This window comes from Apteryx mantelli, chromosome Z, assembly GCF_036417845.1.
Source record: "Apteryx mantelli isolate bAptMan1 chromosome Z, bAptMan1.hap1, whole genome shotgun sequence".
NCBI lineage: Eukaryota > Metazoa > Chordata > Aves > Apterygiformes > Apterygidae > Apteryx > Apteryx mantelli.
Window position 1 is genome coordinate 8795888 of NC_090020.1, and position 15052 is coordinate 8810939.

A 15052-nucleotide genomic window follows, 5' to 3' on the forward strand; every position below is an offset into this window, starting at 1 on the left:
AATGCGACTTGCATTTCTGCTGGGCAAATCAAAACTGCCTTTTGGAAACCTGGATAAACGCCGGTCTGTACACTTAAGCTGTACACATAAACTGCAAACCAGTAGGGCACCATTCAGACCTCTACAGGACAACCATACAGGTGAGACACGCTGGCAGAGAGGGCAGGGGACACGTAAGCCGTCCTCTGCAGGCAACTCCAAAAGGACTGCCTTTGCAGAAGCGACTGTGTTTTCCCTATCACAGCCTAAAAGCAGTATAGGAAGGGGACTTGCCAGGACAGCTGGGTTTTATTACTCACATGGAAACAGCTGATCTAAATCACTCTACAATGCTTGAGTTTATCAGACAGAAGACAAAACAAAAAATTAAAATAGAACTGGTGTGTAGTATTCATTATCCTGGTGGTCATTTTCCAGAGGAATATTCAAACCCTCCGGTATTTCTGCTTCGCCTGGTTTCAGGACTGCCTCTTCACCTGTAAAGCATTTAAGAGACAGATCATGTCGCATCAGGTGGCTCTTGTGCTTTGCCCCTCAATGCCCTGCTGAGCTAAAGCCCTGGTGGCTGGACTCCTGTGACTGCAGGATACGTGAAGTGGTTTCTGACAGCTTTTGTGGTTTTTAAATGACATGGCAGTCCCCTGGGTTGCAGAGGAGAGTTGGAGGGAGTAAACCCCAATGGGTTCAGAGGCAGAAGGCAAATAAATGCAGCCCTGTTTTTTGTCATTTTCAAGATCTTGGTCTTGGGAGCTGGATTCATGTGACATGCCCCCGTTAGCAGCTGGTCCCAAGCGGCAGAATGGTTGTTTTCCATGACACAAGTCTGTTACAAGTGTCGTAGCAAAAGGCCTCTCCTTCCCTCCCCAGCAAAGCGTACCGGAAATACAGAGTGCTCCCAACGCTCCCTGGCTCACTGCTCATTAAAGCTCTGGGACTGAAGGATGCTTACCTCCTCTGAAATACACGTCCCAGGTTTTCCTAGTTTTGAAGCAATCCGAATGCCTAGTTTGCACTGTCTGTTAAAACAAACTGTCTTTCTTCTTCTCAAACCAGATCTGAGAAAAAGTCCTGCAGCATTCATGATGAACAGATTTCCTAAGCCCAGATGGCAATTTGATGTTCAGATGAGTTTAGGTCCCATCCTAGCTCAGCCCTAGGAGCCCTTCCTCAGGCGGGTCCCAAAGAGGGTAGCTCCCAGCAGACGTGCACCCCTTGCTCCAGCTCCCACCTCCCCCTTCCCACCACCCTGGGGTCAGACTGGTAGATTTTGGCTGGATTATATTTATGCCTTGGCACTCCCTGTCCAGCAGTCTCTAGAGACTGCAACTGCTTTTCACAGCAGTGTCACCCTGACCTGGGTCTTTCCAGAGAAGTGAGGAGCATGGTGACCCACCATCATGCTTGGCTAAACCTGACCCCCAGTTTCTAATTGTTTTTGTTTCAGGCAGCAGAGGACCTGGGGCAGAAATTTGTCAGTGAACCAGTTGCTGCTGGGGACAAAGAGTCTTTGAAGCTTTCTCTCATGAAGGTACGTTAGGACACAGCCACTTCTCACCCAGGGTGAGAAGGCCCACAGAGATGCCCTTGGGACAAGGACCTGTTCAGAGATCACAGGCTCCCTGTCAATGACCTGCTGACAGCAGTGGACTTTGATCACTCTCCACGACTTGGAGGTCAGCATCTGCCCCCTCACCCCAAACACCTCCTCACAGCTACCCAGGTCAGGTTTGGGGATAGCCACCTGGGTCCTCCTGTTGCCAAGAGCTGCCTGTTGAAAACCTTGGCACACCTGGTGCCGAAAGACCTGGAAATGTGGCACTGCAGTCCCTGGAAGCTCACCCTACGGGACCTTGCCCACCACCCCCCGTGACACCAGTCCCTCTCCAGTAGCTCACCCGCTGGACACTGGCTCCCGTCTGCCAGCTCCCCTTCCACAGCTCCCTGAGGGGTCCCACCGAAGAGCTCCTGAGAGGTCAACACGGGCAGCGGGGCTTGACACGCTGGCATGGGTGTTGCTGGCTCAGCTGGTGCCTGCTCGTTCCCCTCCAGCACTTCGGGCTGAGGGTCTGGCTCCGGGCTGGGCTCCGGCTTGGGCTCCAAAACTGGCTGGCGGCCTCGTCCTCTGCCTGCTCCTCTGCCCCTCTTTTGCCGTTTGCTCTTCTCCTGCTCCCTGCTGGGACAGTCACACAGGCAAGGAGTTGGGCACAGAGCAGAGGTCTTTCTCTTCTCATCTGGGGTTGGGTTCCTTGCTCAGGATCCCAGCCCCACCTGCCCAGGGACAGCTTTGCCAGGTCCCAAGCTGTGAGTCCTGCCCATTTTTTCCCAGACAAACTGCACTATTGCATTTAAAAAAAAAACACATAAAACTCCTCTATCCCTTGATCCCAGCCCAGAGCTCTAGCAGCTGCTGGCTACAGGCTATCTGCTTGAGCAGGGACCTCTTCCTTCAGGAGATGTATGGGGCACAGCTCAGCCCTGTCCCCCCTGAGCCGACCACCCTGGTGCCCAAGGTCTGCTGCACCCCCCTGGTTCAGGCATGGGCAAAGGTGATGCAAGACAGGAGCCACTGCTGGCTTGGGCATGCAGGAGATATTTTCCGGCACCTACCTAGATCCCAGGGAACAAGAGGCAGAGACATGTCAAGGGAGACTCTTCCAGCTCTCCGTTGCTGCATGAGCACAGAGTGGCTGGGCTGCCGTGCCTGGGCACAGGTTAAGTGTAGAATAAAATGACTCCATGGCGTAAGTAAAATTTACCCCAGAACCCACTGAATTGAGTCTTTCTCCTGGGCTTCTGCTTTTCTTTTCCGGAGCAACTCCCGGTCTCTCAAGCGGTGTGTGATGATGACATCTACAAGAACAAAGTGAGTGCTAACATGATGTCCTGGCCAAGGAACAATTCAATCCCTCCCTGCCTGGTGACATAGCCCTGATGCAGGTGACCAGGCTCTGGGCTCTTTTTGTCATGAAGCAGGCCTTGGTAAAAAACAGTTTGGGGAACTGCACTTCCAAAGCAGCACCAGCAGGTAGGAGCAAACGACACTCCATGCAAAGCTCCCAGGCACCTGTGCTGTAAGTTACCGTAAATAGTAATTTAGGGTCGTTTTCCTCCTGCTGCTGCAGCCTTTGGGTGACTCTTTCCCAACCTGTGGGGATCTCATCACTGTTGAGACCCGGGGCAGAGGAGGCATGAAGGCACCATGAAATCCCTCAGCCACACATCGCTGCAGGCTGCAAGATAATTCTTTGTGTTTGTCCCGTCCACTCTTCTCCAGGTAGCTGCTGTTGGCCACTGCTGCAACCAGGAGGCTTGTCTAGATGGAGCAAAAGCCGACAGGTTGAGCAGAGTTGTTCGTATGCTCGGTCGACTGGTCCCACCATGAGGCATTCAGGATGTTGATGTATTTTCCTGCCCTTTGCTGGTACGTGGGGAACGTCAGCGACTCTCAAACCGTTTCACTACCACCCCTGTCTGAGTCATGTCCACTGGAAAATTACCAGCAAGCAGGACTGATAGCCTTTTCCATGTGAGTCTCCCATGAAAGCCTTGCCCTGCAGAAGGGCCAACCCTGCCACATGGGAACAGGTCTGTGAGGCAGAGGGCTAAGCCGAAGGACACAGGATTTCCCTTCTGTGCATCTTGCTGTGTGTTAGGCTGAGTGATGTCCTATAGAGTCTGGTGATCCAGAGAGCAGGATACGGTGGTAGTGAGGAGACTGGCCCTGGTGACCACACAAGCAGCCCCAAGCTAGTCTCCAGCTATAAGGAGGACCATGGCAGGGCTGAAGATAGACAGAGTCATGTGAGAAGGCTCCAATTACATTTCCATTTGGACAAGATGTTAAGGTTACCTGCAGCCACCAGGAGAAAGGAGCACCTTTAGGAGCCCATTTACCTGAGTTCTGTGAGATGCCTTAATAGGCCTAAGTAAGCTGTGCCCATTTCACTGGCTAATGGAGGCTCTAAGTGGCTTCCTGAGGCAAGAGACATCTCAGCCACCTTCAGCTGGACAAACGAATGCCTGAATTTCACTGAGGCCCACACCAAACTTCTCTTCTGCATGTCCTGGAGCTAACAGACAACATCCCTGACCATGTGGTAGTAGGTCTTATGGTTTCTATTCCAGTCAGCCCTGAATTTTCTAATTTGGACTCCAGCCTGTGACAATAGAGACCTGGCTTAGAAGAGGCAGTATGAGGCCGTTCCCTTTAGACAAAGGACATTGTTCAGTAGAAATAACACTTCTCGGAGCCTGGAAGGAGAGGGGAATCTTCCCACACACGCGCTGAAGAAATCATAACAGCACTGATTTTCAGCGTTTCAACAAAACGCACACAGTGAACAAGCAGCAAAGCTACTACCTGCTCCTTACAGATGTAATCATATCCAGCTCCTTCCATGAAGAGCCTCAGCTCACACTAAAATATTAAGTCATATCAGCACAGGATTGTCATTTTGCCTTTCCCTTGTCCAGCTGGGATAACTGGCAAGGTGAGATGGCTTCCCAAGGCTGAGCTGGGACTAGAGCTCTTGTGTCCCAGATGCTGTGTTAGCCATGAGAAAAGCCTTTTTTATAGTTCAAAACAGGAAAGAGCAAAACCAACAGTAGGAGCCCAACTCTACCCAAAGTAGATCTTTGCACAGGCCACTAGTAATAATTAATAATAATCACAGAGTAATTTATCTTGGAAAGAAGCTCTGGTGGTGTCTGTTCCAATGTCCTCTTCTAAGCCCGGCCAACTTAAAAATTATATCGGGTTGTTCAGCGCCTTGTCCAGCTGAGTTGGGAAGATCTGGAAGACAACCCCTCTGGTCCTGCACCTCTCTCACGGTGAAAAAATTTTTCTGTATATGTAAAGGCGTCTCCTTCTACGGCATGTTCTCCAGCCTTCAACAATCTTGGTGGCCCTGTTCTGGAATCATTCCAGTTTGCTTTTGTCCTTGTACTGAGTTATTTTATTGTTGTCATTCATACAGCAGTTCCAGGAGCCCTCTTTGCTCTGAGCACAGCAAAGGCTTGCAGAAGACAGATCCTCCCACAAAAAAGCCTTCAGTCTCACCAGTCCAAAGAGAAGGGACACAACAAGACGCAATACAGATGTGAAGGCCACAGGATGCACGGACAGTGGCAGAGCTCCTCACTCCTTGCAGAGGCACCTCAGTATGACCAGAGAAGCTGTCAGCCTTGGAGGTGAAAACCACTGCACTTGAACTGCACGACACACAGCCCGGTGGATATTCCCCCAAAGGGAGGCTGTTCCCCAGCGCAAAGCAGTGTCAGAGACGGCCGGGGCACAGCCAGCAGGAAATAACTCCACCAGCCACGCAGCAAAAGGCAGGAAGCTGCCTGGGAAGAGGTGGCTACAAGTCACAGCAGCGGGATTTGCACAGGCCTCCAATTTAACCACTTAATACCTTGCACATCCCTGTGCAGGCGAAACCAGCCTTCTTTCTCTTTCAAAATAATTTGAGAGCAGAAAAAGCATTTTTTAGCTGCTTGCAGTCAGTCTCTTTCCCAACCCATCCTGAGCAAATTGGTTTTGCACAGCTAGAAAACACGCCTCATTCATTTCTAGCTTGTCCAAGAGTGCACTCCCACAGCTGCCCCAAAGCTTCCTGTTACCTCCCAGCACTAGGCAGGAAAGATTATACTAAAATGTCAGCAACCTGATGAAAAATATCTAGCCAAACACACAAAGGTGCAGAGGTGAAATGGAAAAAATCCTTCCAGCTAAAAGAACAAGGAAACAGTATTGCCAGTCTACAGACTATATTGACAGTGGCTGCAGGATTTTATCTAAGTTAAAAAGCCTTTTACAGGTGCTTCTGCTTTGGGAATCTGAAATGCAACATGGAAAAAATCACAGATTTTTGCAGTTGAATGTGTCTCCTCCATTCCCCAAGCATCAACTGGAAATTAGTAACTTCTTCTTTAGAAGCCACTAGTGGCAGGGAACATTAGTTTCTCCCTTCAAAAATTCAAGTTAGTCGGAGTCTCAGCATTACCTGGCACAGCGTATTCCTCACGGGATGCAGAGGCTGGCAGGGAAGGGTCCGAGTAAGCGTGGTCTTTACCTAAACTCTCCATTGCTCTTTGTAGTTTTAAATAAAAAGCAGCTTAGTTCCTTGGGAAGGTCATCTGGAGTTAGTGGTGCAGCAAAAGGAGAGCTTGAAAAAAGTGCAGACTGCCCGCCCAAAACAGCTTATCTGGCCAGGCCACTAGCAGGGTAATAATATTCTCCTTATCACCGTGCAAAGGTGTGCGAGTGTCTGCCCAGGTCCTACTGTATTGACTGCAAAACACGTTAGTGCTTCTGTGCAGCAAGTAATTCCACTTTGCACAGGAAGTTTACATTCGCTGCTGCTAAACTGTGGCTTGGAGGCTCTCCTTTATAACCAAGAGCGGCTGCATGGCAGAGCAGGATGCGGCACTGTCTAGCGGCTGATTTCCAGAGAGGCAGGGAGGTGTTATCAGCCCTCAAGGACCTCTTGAGAGAGGTGTGAAATGGGACATAAGCTGTTCAAAAGATGCGTGCATAGGCCCCCCCCAGCAGATCACAGGGCCCAGCAGTGCTGGTGGGAAGGAACCTGCATCTCCGGTCCAGCCCCCTCACTCGCAGCAGGACTGTCCCCAGCAACAGGTCCAGGTGGCTGCGGCTTTGTGCGACCAGACTGCGGAAATCCCCAAGGACTGGGTTTCCACCCAGACTCTCTGGTGACCTGTTCAAGGCCTGCACCACCTTGCTGGGAAATCCAGACAAAATAATGAATCCATGGAGACTCCCACCAAGGGATTGCAGAGGTTGAGGATTCCCCAGTGACTCGTTGGTCCTGTACCCAGCCAGTCACCCACAAGCTCGAGAGCAAATCACATCCCTCATGAAGCAGACTGGCAATACGCAAGCACCAGTAAATCCAGTGGGAAGAATGAGGCTGGATCCGTGCTCTCACAGGAGCATATTCTTTATTGGTTGTTCTTGGCACACTCCTGGGTCAGTGTGGTCTGCATGGCTGGGGCACTTGGGTCACCCTGCCCCTGTTTCCTGAGTGTAAGACAAGGCAGAAATTAAGCCCTCTGCTGCAAAAGGACTTGAGAGTTTCTCATGCAGGGGCACAGCAGAAGAGCTTAAGATTATACACGTGCATAACATCTGCTGGACCAGGGGCACACCACCACTTCAGGAGCATTTTCTAACACTCTCAATAGTGAGCATTTGGGATGCAGCTTTTACCATCACTCTTCTCCACGTGATACTCAACTGCTCAGGCTCGGGACTGGCTCCAGTGCCCATAACCTCACTCCAACGAATTCAAGGAGCTGCAAGGGTGGTACAAGACCCCTGTAACATGGCTACCACCCAGGTCCTCAGGGCACTGGCCCACCGCTCATGGCAAGGGTGGTGTCTTCCCCAGGGAGTCCCCAGATGAGCACTCCCCAGGGGGTGAGCAGAACTGGCCTGCCTTGTGTCCTTGCCAGGCTTTCTTTCACACACAGCCTTTTCTCCCTGCAGTTTCCCTCTCTAGGGCACTGAAAGCTCCAGCACAATTTCCAAACTGCATGTATGTGGGTTTCTTAAGATGTAACCTTCGCATCAGTGGTGGCCCAGACCCTGGGGGCTTGTGGTCATCTCTGCTGCCTTTCTGCTTATCCTTCGTGTTACCGCTTTCCTCCGGGACTCCTCCTCCCCTGTGTCCAACACAGATTACATGGCACCTCTGCAGAGGTGGGGCAGGTTTAACAGCCCCCAAAGCAGCAGCAGCAGGGCGGTGCCAGCAGAGCAGCTATGGGAAGGCTGTGATAGGGGAGAGGAGCGTGCGTGGCACGTGGAGATGTGGGGCTGCCAAGCCATTCACGGGGGGGGGAGTTTTGGTCGCAAGCGGAAGGAAGGTGTGCGGCGCCAGCGAGGGTGTGCATCTTGCAGCACCGTGCGATGCTGCATGGCTCGGTGGTACCCCTGCCTCGTGCAGGGCTCCTGAGAAGACAACTTTGCAGAGTGCTCAGCTGTGGGACACTCTGCTTGGGAGGCGTGTGAACGTGCACGTGGCTGCAGGGAAGCTCACGCCAGGGTTGGTGAGCTTCGACCCTGCTGCTGTAGCAGCTACGTCTCAGCTCAGCTCAGCTGCTCACCCCCCCCCCCCCCCGCACCGTGTCTGGGAGGCAGGAGCACTCCTGTGCTCCAAAGCCTGGTGAGGTCTGATAAATCACTCTTGACTCAGCAGAATATTGTCATATGACGCTGCAGAGCTGGTACTGGGAATGTTTACCCCATTCCAGCCATTTTTACACTGCAAATCCTAGCTGGGTAGAAACCAATAAAACTGTAAAGGTCATCTCTAAAAGAAAGGGTGGCTGTGCCCTCAGCCTCTTTAGAGGTCCCTAATGGGATAGATGGGCTTTAAAACCTTAATGAGCCTGTACTTGCATCTCTCGGGAGCTAAATGCCTGTAAGGATATGGCTCTTGTGTGATAATTGCTTTAAATCCCAAGCAAGTGGTTTTACCAACCCACTGGAAGGCTTTGGTGATGAATAACTGTGAGGAAATTTCAGACTCCACCATCTAGTTTCAAACTGCCTGTGCAATAAGGGGAAAAACTGCACGGCAGAGATGTGCCAACACTGGGGACTCATCACTGAGCTCATTTTAGAGCCTGCGTTGCCTTCCTGTCCACCCCCCCCCCCCCCCCGCAGTGCCAGCAATGCAGTGTCCTCTTCTCCAAAAGAGCTCTGCAGCAGACTGGGTCAAAGCTTGGGACACCTCTGCACCTTTGTTGCTGTGGCTGAGCCTCCCTAATTGCACAGGTTAACCCTGTGCAATTAGGTTAACCTTTCTGACTGTTGCTGCTGGACACTTTATGCAGTGTTAGGCTCTGCTTCCCCCTGCCTTTACTTCACTATACGTTTCAGCTGGGTCTGGGCCACATTCATTTGTGTTTCCAGTTTCTCTGCCTGAGGAACTAGGGGTGCTCGGCCAAGTGTCCAGCTGCGACACCAGCCTAGAGATATCAGCAGCTCCTTGAGTGTCTCTGCTGTCTCAGTCAGAAAACACCCTGGGTCATGTGTACTTCACAGCCGTGCTAGTCCCCCCCACTTCTTTCACTGCCCGAAAGCCCAGGAAGCTCTTGGTCCTTGGGACAACTAGGCCTAGATCTGGTGGCTCCTGCCACCAGACCTGTTTCCCGGCATGGCTGAAGGTGCTGCTGCTATAACACCAGGCTTGGGAGCTATACAAATCCGAGCACTTTATGACCCTCACTGGTATCTCTGCTCTCCCACTGCCTGGCACTGCTGCAGCAGGAGATAGAAGGACGTATCCAGAGACCCACCTATCTCTTGCTATATAGACTGCTCCCCCTGCTTCTCCTCCGTCTGCCCCCCCTTCTTTAGCAGCATGAAATAAACAAGCAAATCTGCAGGCTGCAGGTCCCCGGAGAGGCAGGAGGACGGGCGTCACTGAACTCAGCGTGTGGTGAGCCAACACCGATGCTGCCCTGAGGCTGCCCACGCTTTGACCTCGCAGGTCTGGCCCACAAGTGTGTGCTTCAGCTCTGCTCTTTCTGAGCAAACACTCCACGTCGCGCTGGAGGCATGCGGTTTCCCTCTTCAGAAGAGCCCCCGAGCTGTCTGTGTTGCTTTTTCCTAACCTCTGTAAATAAACAGACACGGCTCTCAGGGGACGTGGAGTGGCCGCGCCGGCGGGCGGTGGCGTTGCTGCATCGCTCTGTGCATGCACCTCGTGTCCCATCTCCCCGTGTGGGGCGGAGAAGCTGCTGCCCCCTCCCCGGACAGGAGCAGGGCCCAGGCACTCTCCACGCCATGCAGGGGACAACTGTCCCCCCCTCCCCACCGTGGGCATGGGACCGAGCTGTCCAAGCACCTCCTGCTGGCAGGGCCCGCAGCTCCATCACTCGTGCCACGAGCAGAGTAGACAGCACTTGGGGACAGAGGAGCAGCAATGAATCATTTTTCACATCTGCATTCACCGTGGGAACATCTGGGGGTGATAACTCCACCAAGACCCTTCCCTAATGCGCAGGGGAGGCTCCATCAGAAGTTGTCTGAAGAAGGACCAGCAGGACAGCCTGGCTACACTGGCTGTAGCAAATAGCCAGATCACTGTCTGCTCTTCCTCTCACAACCTGAGGACTGAAAGGAGGCAAACGTGATGCCTGTTGTTTAGGAGAGACCCAGAGGGGGAGATTTGAGATGGACTTTAAAAGACAGCAAGCACTTCTGGTCCAGAAAAAGGTTGGCATCCTGAGGCATGTCCCTACAGATTTGCCCTGTTACCACGTTATTTTTCAGGTATTTGCTGTTGCTCAGTGCTGAACTGAGGTTAGAGGGATCTCTGATCTGACCAAGCATAGCTGCTTTTGTGGTCCTCAATCCTATTTTCAGTTGCGGCATTAAATCGATCAGCAATGGCCTTGTCTTGCATTACGGAGCTGAGGCATCCCACGCAGTGGGTACAGGAAGGTGCTGAACAGGAAAAGGAGCGTTCGGATGGGGGGATGGACTATGTGACCAGCTGGCCAAGTACGATGGCCACGATGCTGGCAGCGCTCCTGGACTCCCAGGATGGCCACTGACTACAGGGAGCTCACTTGACCATATGACGCACCCAGGATCCTCCCCCAGATGCCTACAAATGAATTGAGTGAGTACAGTAGCAAGTCGTAGCAGTTTGATCCCTTATGGGCAAGCACAGGCCTGTCCTTCCAGTGTTTCAATTCACTGCGAAACACTTTTCAAGGCAATCTAATGCATTGTGAAAGCAGATCAGAAATCTCAGTCGGTCACTGTCCAGATGTATAACATCTGGAGCAGAGCTGAACTGAATTCAGGAAGAAAGTCCTATCTTAGTCAGTGTCCTCTGGTCTCTATCTCTGTGAGCAAAGGGAGCTCCTCGCATACCCAGCCACAGTCCCAAATAGGTCCCTGAAACTGGACCAACCTAGACCTGAAACGTGGCAGCTGATCCTGGGAGTCTGCAATTGCCAGAGAGCAGTTTTGGGGAGTCAGCACCTTGGTTGAGTTTGCAGGATGCTCCCAAGCTGGAGCGGAGATCCGGGGTCCCTGGGATTCGGGGTGTCCTCTCAGGCTCTCTTTCAGTGCTCCCTTTGCCCTCTGGGCTGGTTCCTCCTGTGAAGCCATCTCGGTCGAAGAGCTGAATAGCATCTAATATGAGAAGCGCAGAGGTCACTGTTTTCCATCTGCATCAGCTCTGGAAGCTAAGGTGTTTATTAGGGAGCTGGGGAAAAGAGAGTCATATTTTCCCATGCTGTGGAAACTTTACCTTCCCCTCACTGAACTGCCTCCTACAGAAAAACTTCATTCATTCAGCACCTTCTTCACCAGCATCTCAAAGCTCTGTCTGTTTCTTGCTACTCCCACATGGCATTTCTCACAGCAATATGGGTGAAAATATTCACAGTGCAGTGCCCTTGTATGTGATGTGGATTTGAAAGGAACGTTTTGACTGTAAACTTCTAGTAGCCCTTTGTGGGAACTGGCATGTGCTCCTTTCCCTCAGCCTTTCATAAAACAACGCTGCGGAAATAAAGATGTTCCTGTGAGCATTGTGCATGTCGTTTTATTATTCACCATCACTGACTGAAGCGTGCAATCAGCACAGAGCACACAGGATCAGTTAATCACCTGTTTCCGTGGCTCAGGAAGCTACCAGGAAGCTCAGACTCCTTGACACTCCCCGTCCCTCAAAATCCGGATGTCTTGCCTGGTTTTCCTAGAATGACGTAAGAAAAAGAAAGCAAGAGTTTGAAAAAATATTCCCTGAGTCACACTCAGGCCTCCCATCTGGCCCATGGAATGAAGCTGATTATTCTAAAATTGGGTGGGTTTTTTTTTCATTTTTCTGTCTAAAAAAGTGGGACGACTGCAAGCCATCTTGGCACAGAGACGTCCCCTCCCTGGGTGTGCAGGCACCCCAGCAGTGCTGGTGGCGGGTCTCCAGCCCATACCGCTCACAGCGAGGCCGTCCCCAGCGCGAGGTGAGGGTGTCCCTGGCTTCTTCTGCACCTGGACACCCCCCAGGATGGAGACCACCCCCCACCTCCCCTGGGGTCCTGTCCCAGGGCTGCACCACCTCCTGGGCAAGGAGTTTCCCCCAGGGCCAAACGTGAACCTCCCAGCACTGCCGTTTGTGGCTGCTGCCCCTTGTTATATCTCCTGGTACCACCAGGAAGCTTTTGGCCCCATCCTCTTCACAGCTGCCCTTGCAGCAGTTGTCACTGCTGCTCGATCTCCTTCACCTCCCCTGGCCAGACCAGGCAGGCGCAGACCCCCCAGCTCTCCTCACGGACCCGTGCCGCTGGTCTTGGCCGCTCTTTACCGGCCCCTCTCCAGTTTCCCCGCATCCCTCTTGAACAGGGGGGGCCCCGAGTGTCACGCAGTGTCACACAGAGGCAATGCTGGCCACGCTTCTCCTCGTGCAGCCCGGCACGCGGTTTGCTTTACCTGCAGTGCAAGTGCACTGCTGACCTGTGCTCAGCCTCGACGTTTGCCCTAAGTCCTTCATAGCAGGGCCCCTGCTCAGACAGTCACTTCCCAGCCTGGACGGAGGCCGTGGGTTATCCTGCCCCCAGGGCACACCTGGGACTTCTCCTTACTGAGCCTCATGAGGTCCTTGCTGCTCCCAGTCCTCAAATTTATGGTGGCCCCTTTGGATTAACACTCTGTCCGCACAGCCAGGAGGCACCTAACTGGGCACCTGCATTTGCGGTGATCTCTTCAGAGGGCTTAGCGATGCTATTTGACTGTCCACATTAGATGCCCAGTTGACCCCTTTGCACGCTTAAGTTCAGCTCTGCCCTCTCTAATCACGGGCAGCACAGGTGGGGGGGACCTTCTCTTGCCTTGTCCAGAGCCTCTGGTTGGCTGCCAGTTTGCAGGCACTGACTCCAAAGGGTCTCCTGGCCACGGACTCCTAATCCCATCTTTTGGATATCCTGATCACGTGGCCACAGGCTGAGCTGATTAGCAAGCTTATCCAATGCATAAATATTCGGCTCTTTTGTGGCACTGGTTGCCTGCCCATGCAATGAGCTAAACCACTCAGTCCCCAGCTGCACGGTAATAAAATCTGGTGCCAAAGAAGGGGCAAGAACCTGCAGTCAAAGGGTGGGTGCACAACCGTGTCTACCCTTGACCAGCACACGAGGGCAAAGCTCACGGGCTTTGCAGACCAGCACGGGGCCCGGCTGACGCGAAGGTGTCCTCTCTCACTTTGCTAGCAGGAACGTGCACGCTTCCCGTGCGCGGTGGCTTTGTCAGCGACCGCAGAGGGAGCCTGAACGACTGCTTCTGAGCAGCGCCCGGCTTCAGCCGGCCACAGGCGGACCCCGGGGGGGGGGGGGGTCTCTGCCGGCGGCGGCACGAGCTTACCTTTGCTGCACACAGAGCAAGCATTCGTTGGCGTAGGTGTTCCCGTCGGTCCCGCACACAGGCATGTGCAGCAAGGGGCAGGCCTCCAGATCAACCAGGTCCCCACACAGGGGCTGGAAAGGAGGAACCATAGCAACCACTTCAGCGCCGGCAGCATCCGCCTCCGCTACGCTGCTGCTCGGCGTTCGTCTCCTTCTGACTCCCGAGAACAGCCTCTGCCCCGGGCGTGCCGGGCTCCGAGGCAGCCAAAGCTCCTCTCAAGCCACGAACGAGAGAAAACAGAAGTCTCTTACCCTTCTCAGGCTATTCCCTTCATTCAGCTCTGCCCCTGAAACAGAGCAGAGACCCATGGATTCGACACGAGGGAGTAAAGTAACACCTGCGACCAGCCTCTCCGGAGAGAGGCGGTGGTAGGAGCATGGGGCATCGGCGCAGGATTGTGCCCAAACCAGAGGGAAGGCAGAGCTGTGCAGAGCACGTTTAGGGCCCGTCCTGAGGAACAGCCGTGTGGATTTCATGAGGGGGAGATCCGCGTGTTGCATGCCACCCCCACCCTCCAAGCAGCGGAGCACACAGCCTCCACGTGGCTTGGCCGAGCCGGCGGGCAAAGGTGCGAATGCCTCTTCCCATCCCCCAAACCTTCTCTCCCCACAACCCTTCCTCCCCAGTTTTTGGGATGGGAGCTCCACAGAGCATCGAGCGTATCCCAGAAATGTAAACGGGTGCAGTGCTGTGTGGGGACAAGCAACATCTACGATGGGCTGAGGCTGGGCGACTCTGCACAGCCTGACAGCTGGCATCGCTAGCGGGAGGTGCATTTGGGGAGTTCATTTTCTGCCCTGTCCCTAGCCAGACAGAGCACTGGCAGTAATTCACAGTCCTTGTACGGAAGACCCCGGGGGGTGCACGAATGTCCTGGGAGCTGGAAGGCCCGTGCACAGACCGCTGTGGGACCATCTCTGTGTGCACCTAGGCAGCATCAATTTTCCAGAGCCTACAACACAGCTACCTCCTATCTGAATATGCTAAGTATGGGGTGCTCTTGCAAAGCCATGCATGCCTTCCTGGAGACAGGAACAACAGCAGCTGCCACCCCAACATTTGCTGCAGCCTGCACAAGCTGTCTCTCCCGGATCCTGGTTCCCATTCATGCTGTGCTCCTTTCCCTCCACCCATCCTCCGAGTGCAATATGGCCTATGAACTAGCCTGCAACCCTTGCCCCGAGCTGCTAGTAAAGTGTGGTGTGTTTACTCTAGTCCTTCTTTTCCCCACCCCCTGCTCTGCCTGTGTGTCCGCTCACCCTTCTCTCCTCAGTTTGCCCACACGGGGAGGGACCTCTCCTTCCTGGCAGGCTGAGGAGCACCAAGCGTCCCTCTCCCAGCGCAACAGCACTCAGCCCTGCCTTCACCTGCTTTGCCTCCCTCACAGCTTCACAACCGTGATGGTATCTCCCTCTCATCTCCTTCTCTCCAAAATGGAGTTTCCATGCATGTCTACTCTCTGGCCCATTTTCGGTCCCTCTGGTCTCTAAAACTGTCTCGGAAGAGCCCTGTTCCCTGGCAGCAGAGCGGACTCACCTCCTGGAGCAACAAGTGTGACCAGCACGGCCATCACCACCACCAGCTCCCTCACAGCCATGGTGCTGCTGA

The 15052-nt window shown here is 53.4% G+C and overlaps 2 protein-coding genes across 5 annotated transcripts; both read right to left on the reverse strand.

The window, feature by feature from the left end:
- Positions 1 to 269: 269 nt before the first annotated feature.
- Positions 270 to 6208, reverse strand: HEMGN (hemogen). Of its 4 annotated transcripts, none has more exons than XM_013945612.2 (4): positions 6006 to 6208; positions 2757 to 2850; positions 1896 to 2173; positions 270 to 476 (listed from the first exon to the last, which is right to left on the reverse strand). In XM_013945612.2, the coding sequence occupies exons 1-4, from the start codon at positions 6085 to 6087 to the stop codon at positions 367 to 369; spliced, it is 564 nt and encodes a 187-aa protein (XP_013801066.2). In that variant the 5' UTR covers positions 6088 to 6208; the 3' UTR covers positions 270 to 366. The 4 variants fall into 4 exon arrangements, with proteins under 4 accessions (XP_013801066.2, XP_067172001.1, XP_013801067.2 ...); XM_067315900.1 differs by having other exon boundaries at positions 1896 to 2170; positions 6006 to 6207; XM_013945613.2 differs by having other exon boundaries at positions 2769 to 2850; positions 6006 to 6206.
- Positions 6209 to 11573: 5365 nt separating this feature from the next.
- SPINK4 (serine peptidase inhibitor Kazal type 4) lies at positions 11574 to 15052 on the reverse strand. The gene is made up of 4 exons (XM_013945596.2): positions 14981 to 15052; positions 13696 to 13730; positions 13403 to 13515; positions 11574 to 11744 (listed from the first exon to the last, which is right to left on the reverse strand). The coding sequence occupies exons 1-4, from the start codon at positions 15039 to 15041 to the stop codon at positions 11690 to 11692; spliced, it is 264 nt and encodes an 87-aa protein (XP_013801050.1). The 5' UTR covers positions 15042 to 15052; the 3' UTR covers positions 11574 to 11689.

What these genes read in the sequence shown, in the direction of transcription:
- SPINK4 (XM_013945596.2), bottom strand. Translation starts at nt 15,041, where the DNA reads ATGGCTGTGAGGGAGCTGGTGGTGGTGATGGCCGTGCTGGTCACACTT. An exon ending in CACACTTGTTGCTCCAGGAG is followed by an intron (nt 13,731 to 14,980) that starts GTGAGTCCGCTC and finishes GCTCTGTTTCAG; the next exon opens with GGGCAGAGCTGAATGAAGGG. An exon ending in TTGCTCTGTGTGCAGCAAAG is followed by an intron (nt 11,745 to 13,402) that starts GTAAGCTCGTGC and finishes ACGTCATTCTAG; the next exon opens with GAAAACCAGGCAAGACATCC.
- HEMGN (XM_013945612.2), bottom strand. Translation starts at nt 6,087, where the DNA reads ATGGAGAGTTTAGGTAAAGACCACGCTTACTCGGACCCTTCCCTGCCA. An exon ending in TGAGGAATACGCTGTGCCAG is followed by an intron (nt 2,851 to 6,005) that starts GTAATGCTGAGA and finishes TTGTTCTTGTAG; the next exon opens with ATGTCATCATCACACACCGC. An exon ending in TCAATTCAGTGGGTTCTGGG is followed by an intron (nt 2,174 to 2,756) that starts GTAAATTTTACT and finishes TGACTGTCCCAG; the next exon opens with CAGGGAGCAGGAGAAGAGCA.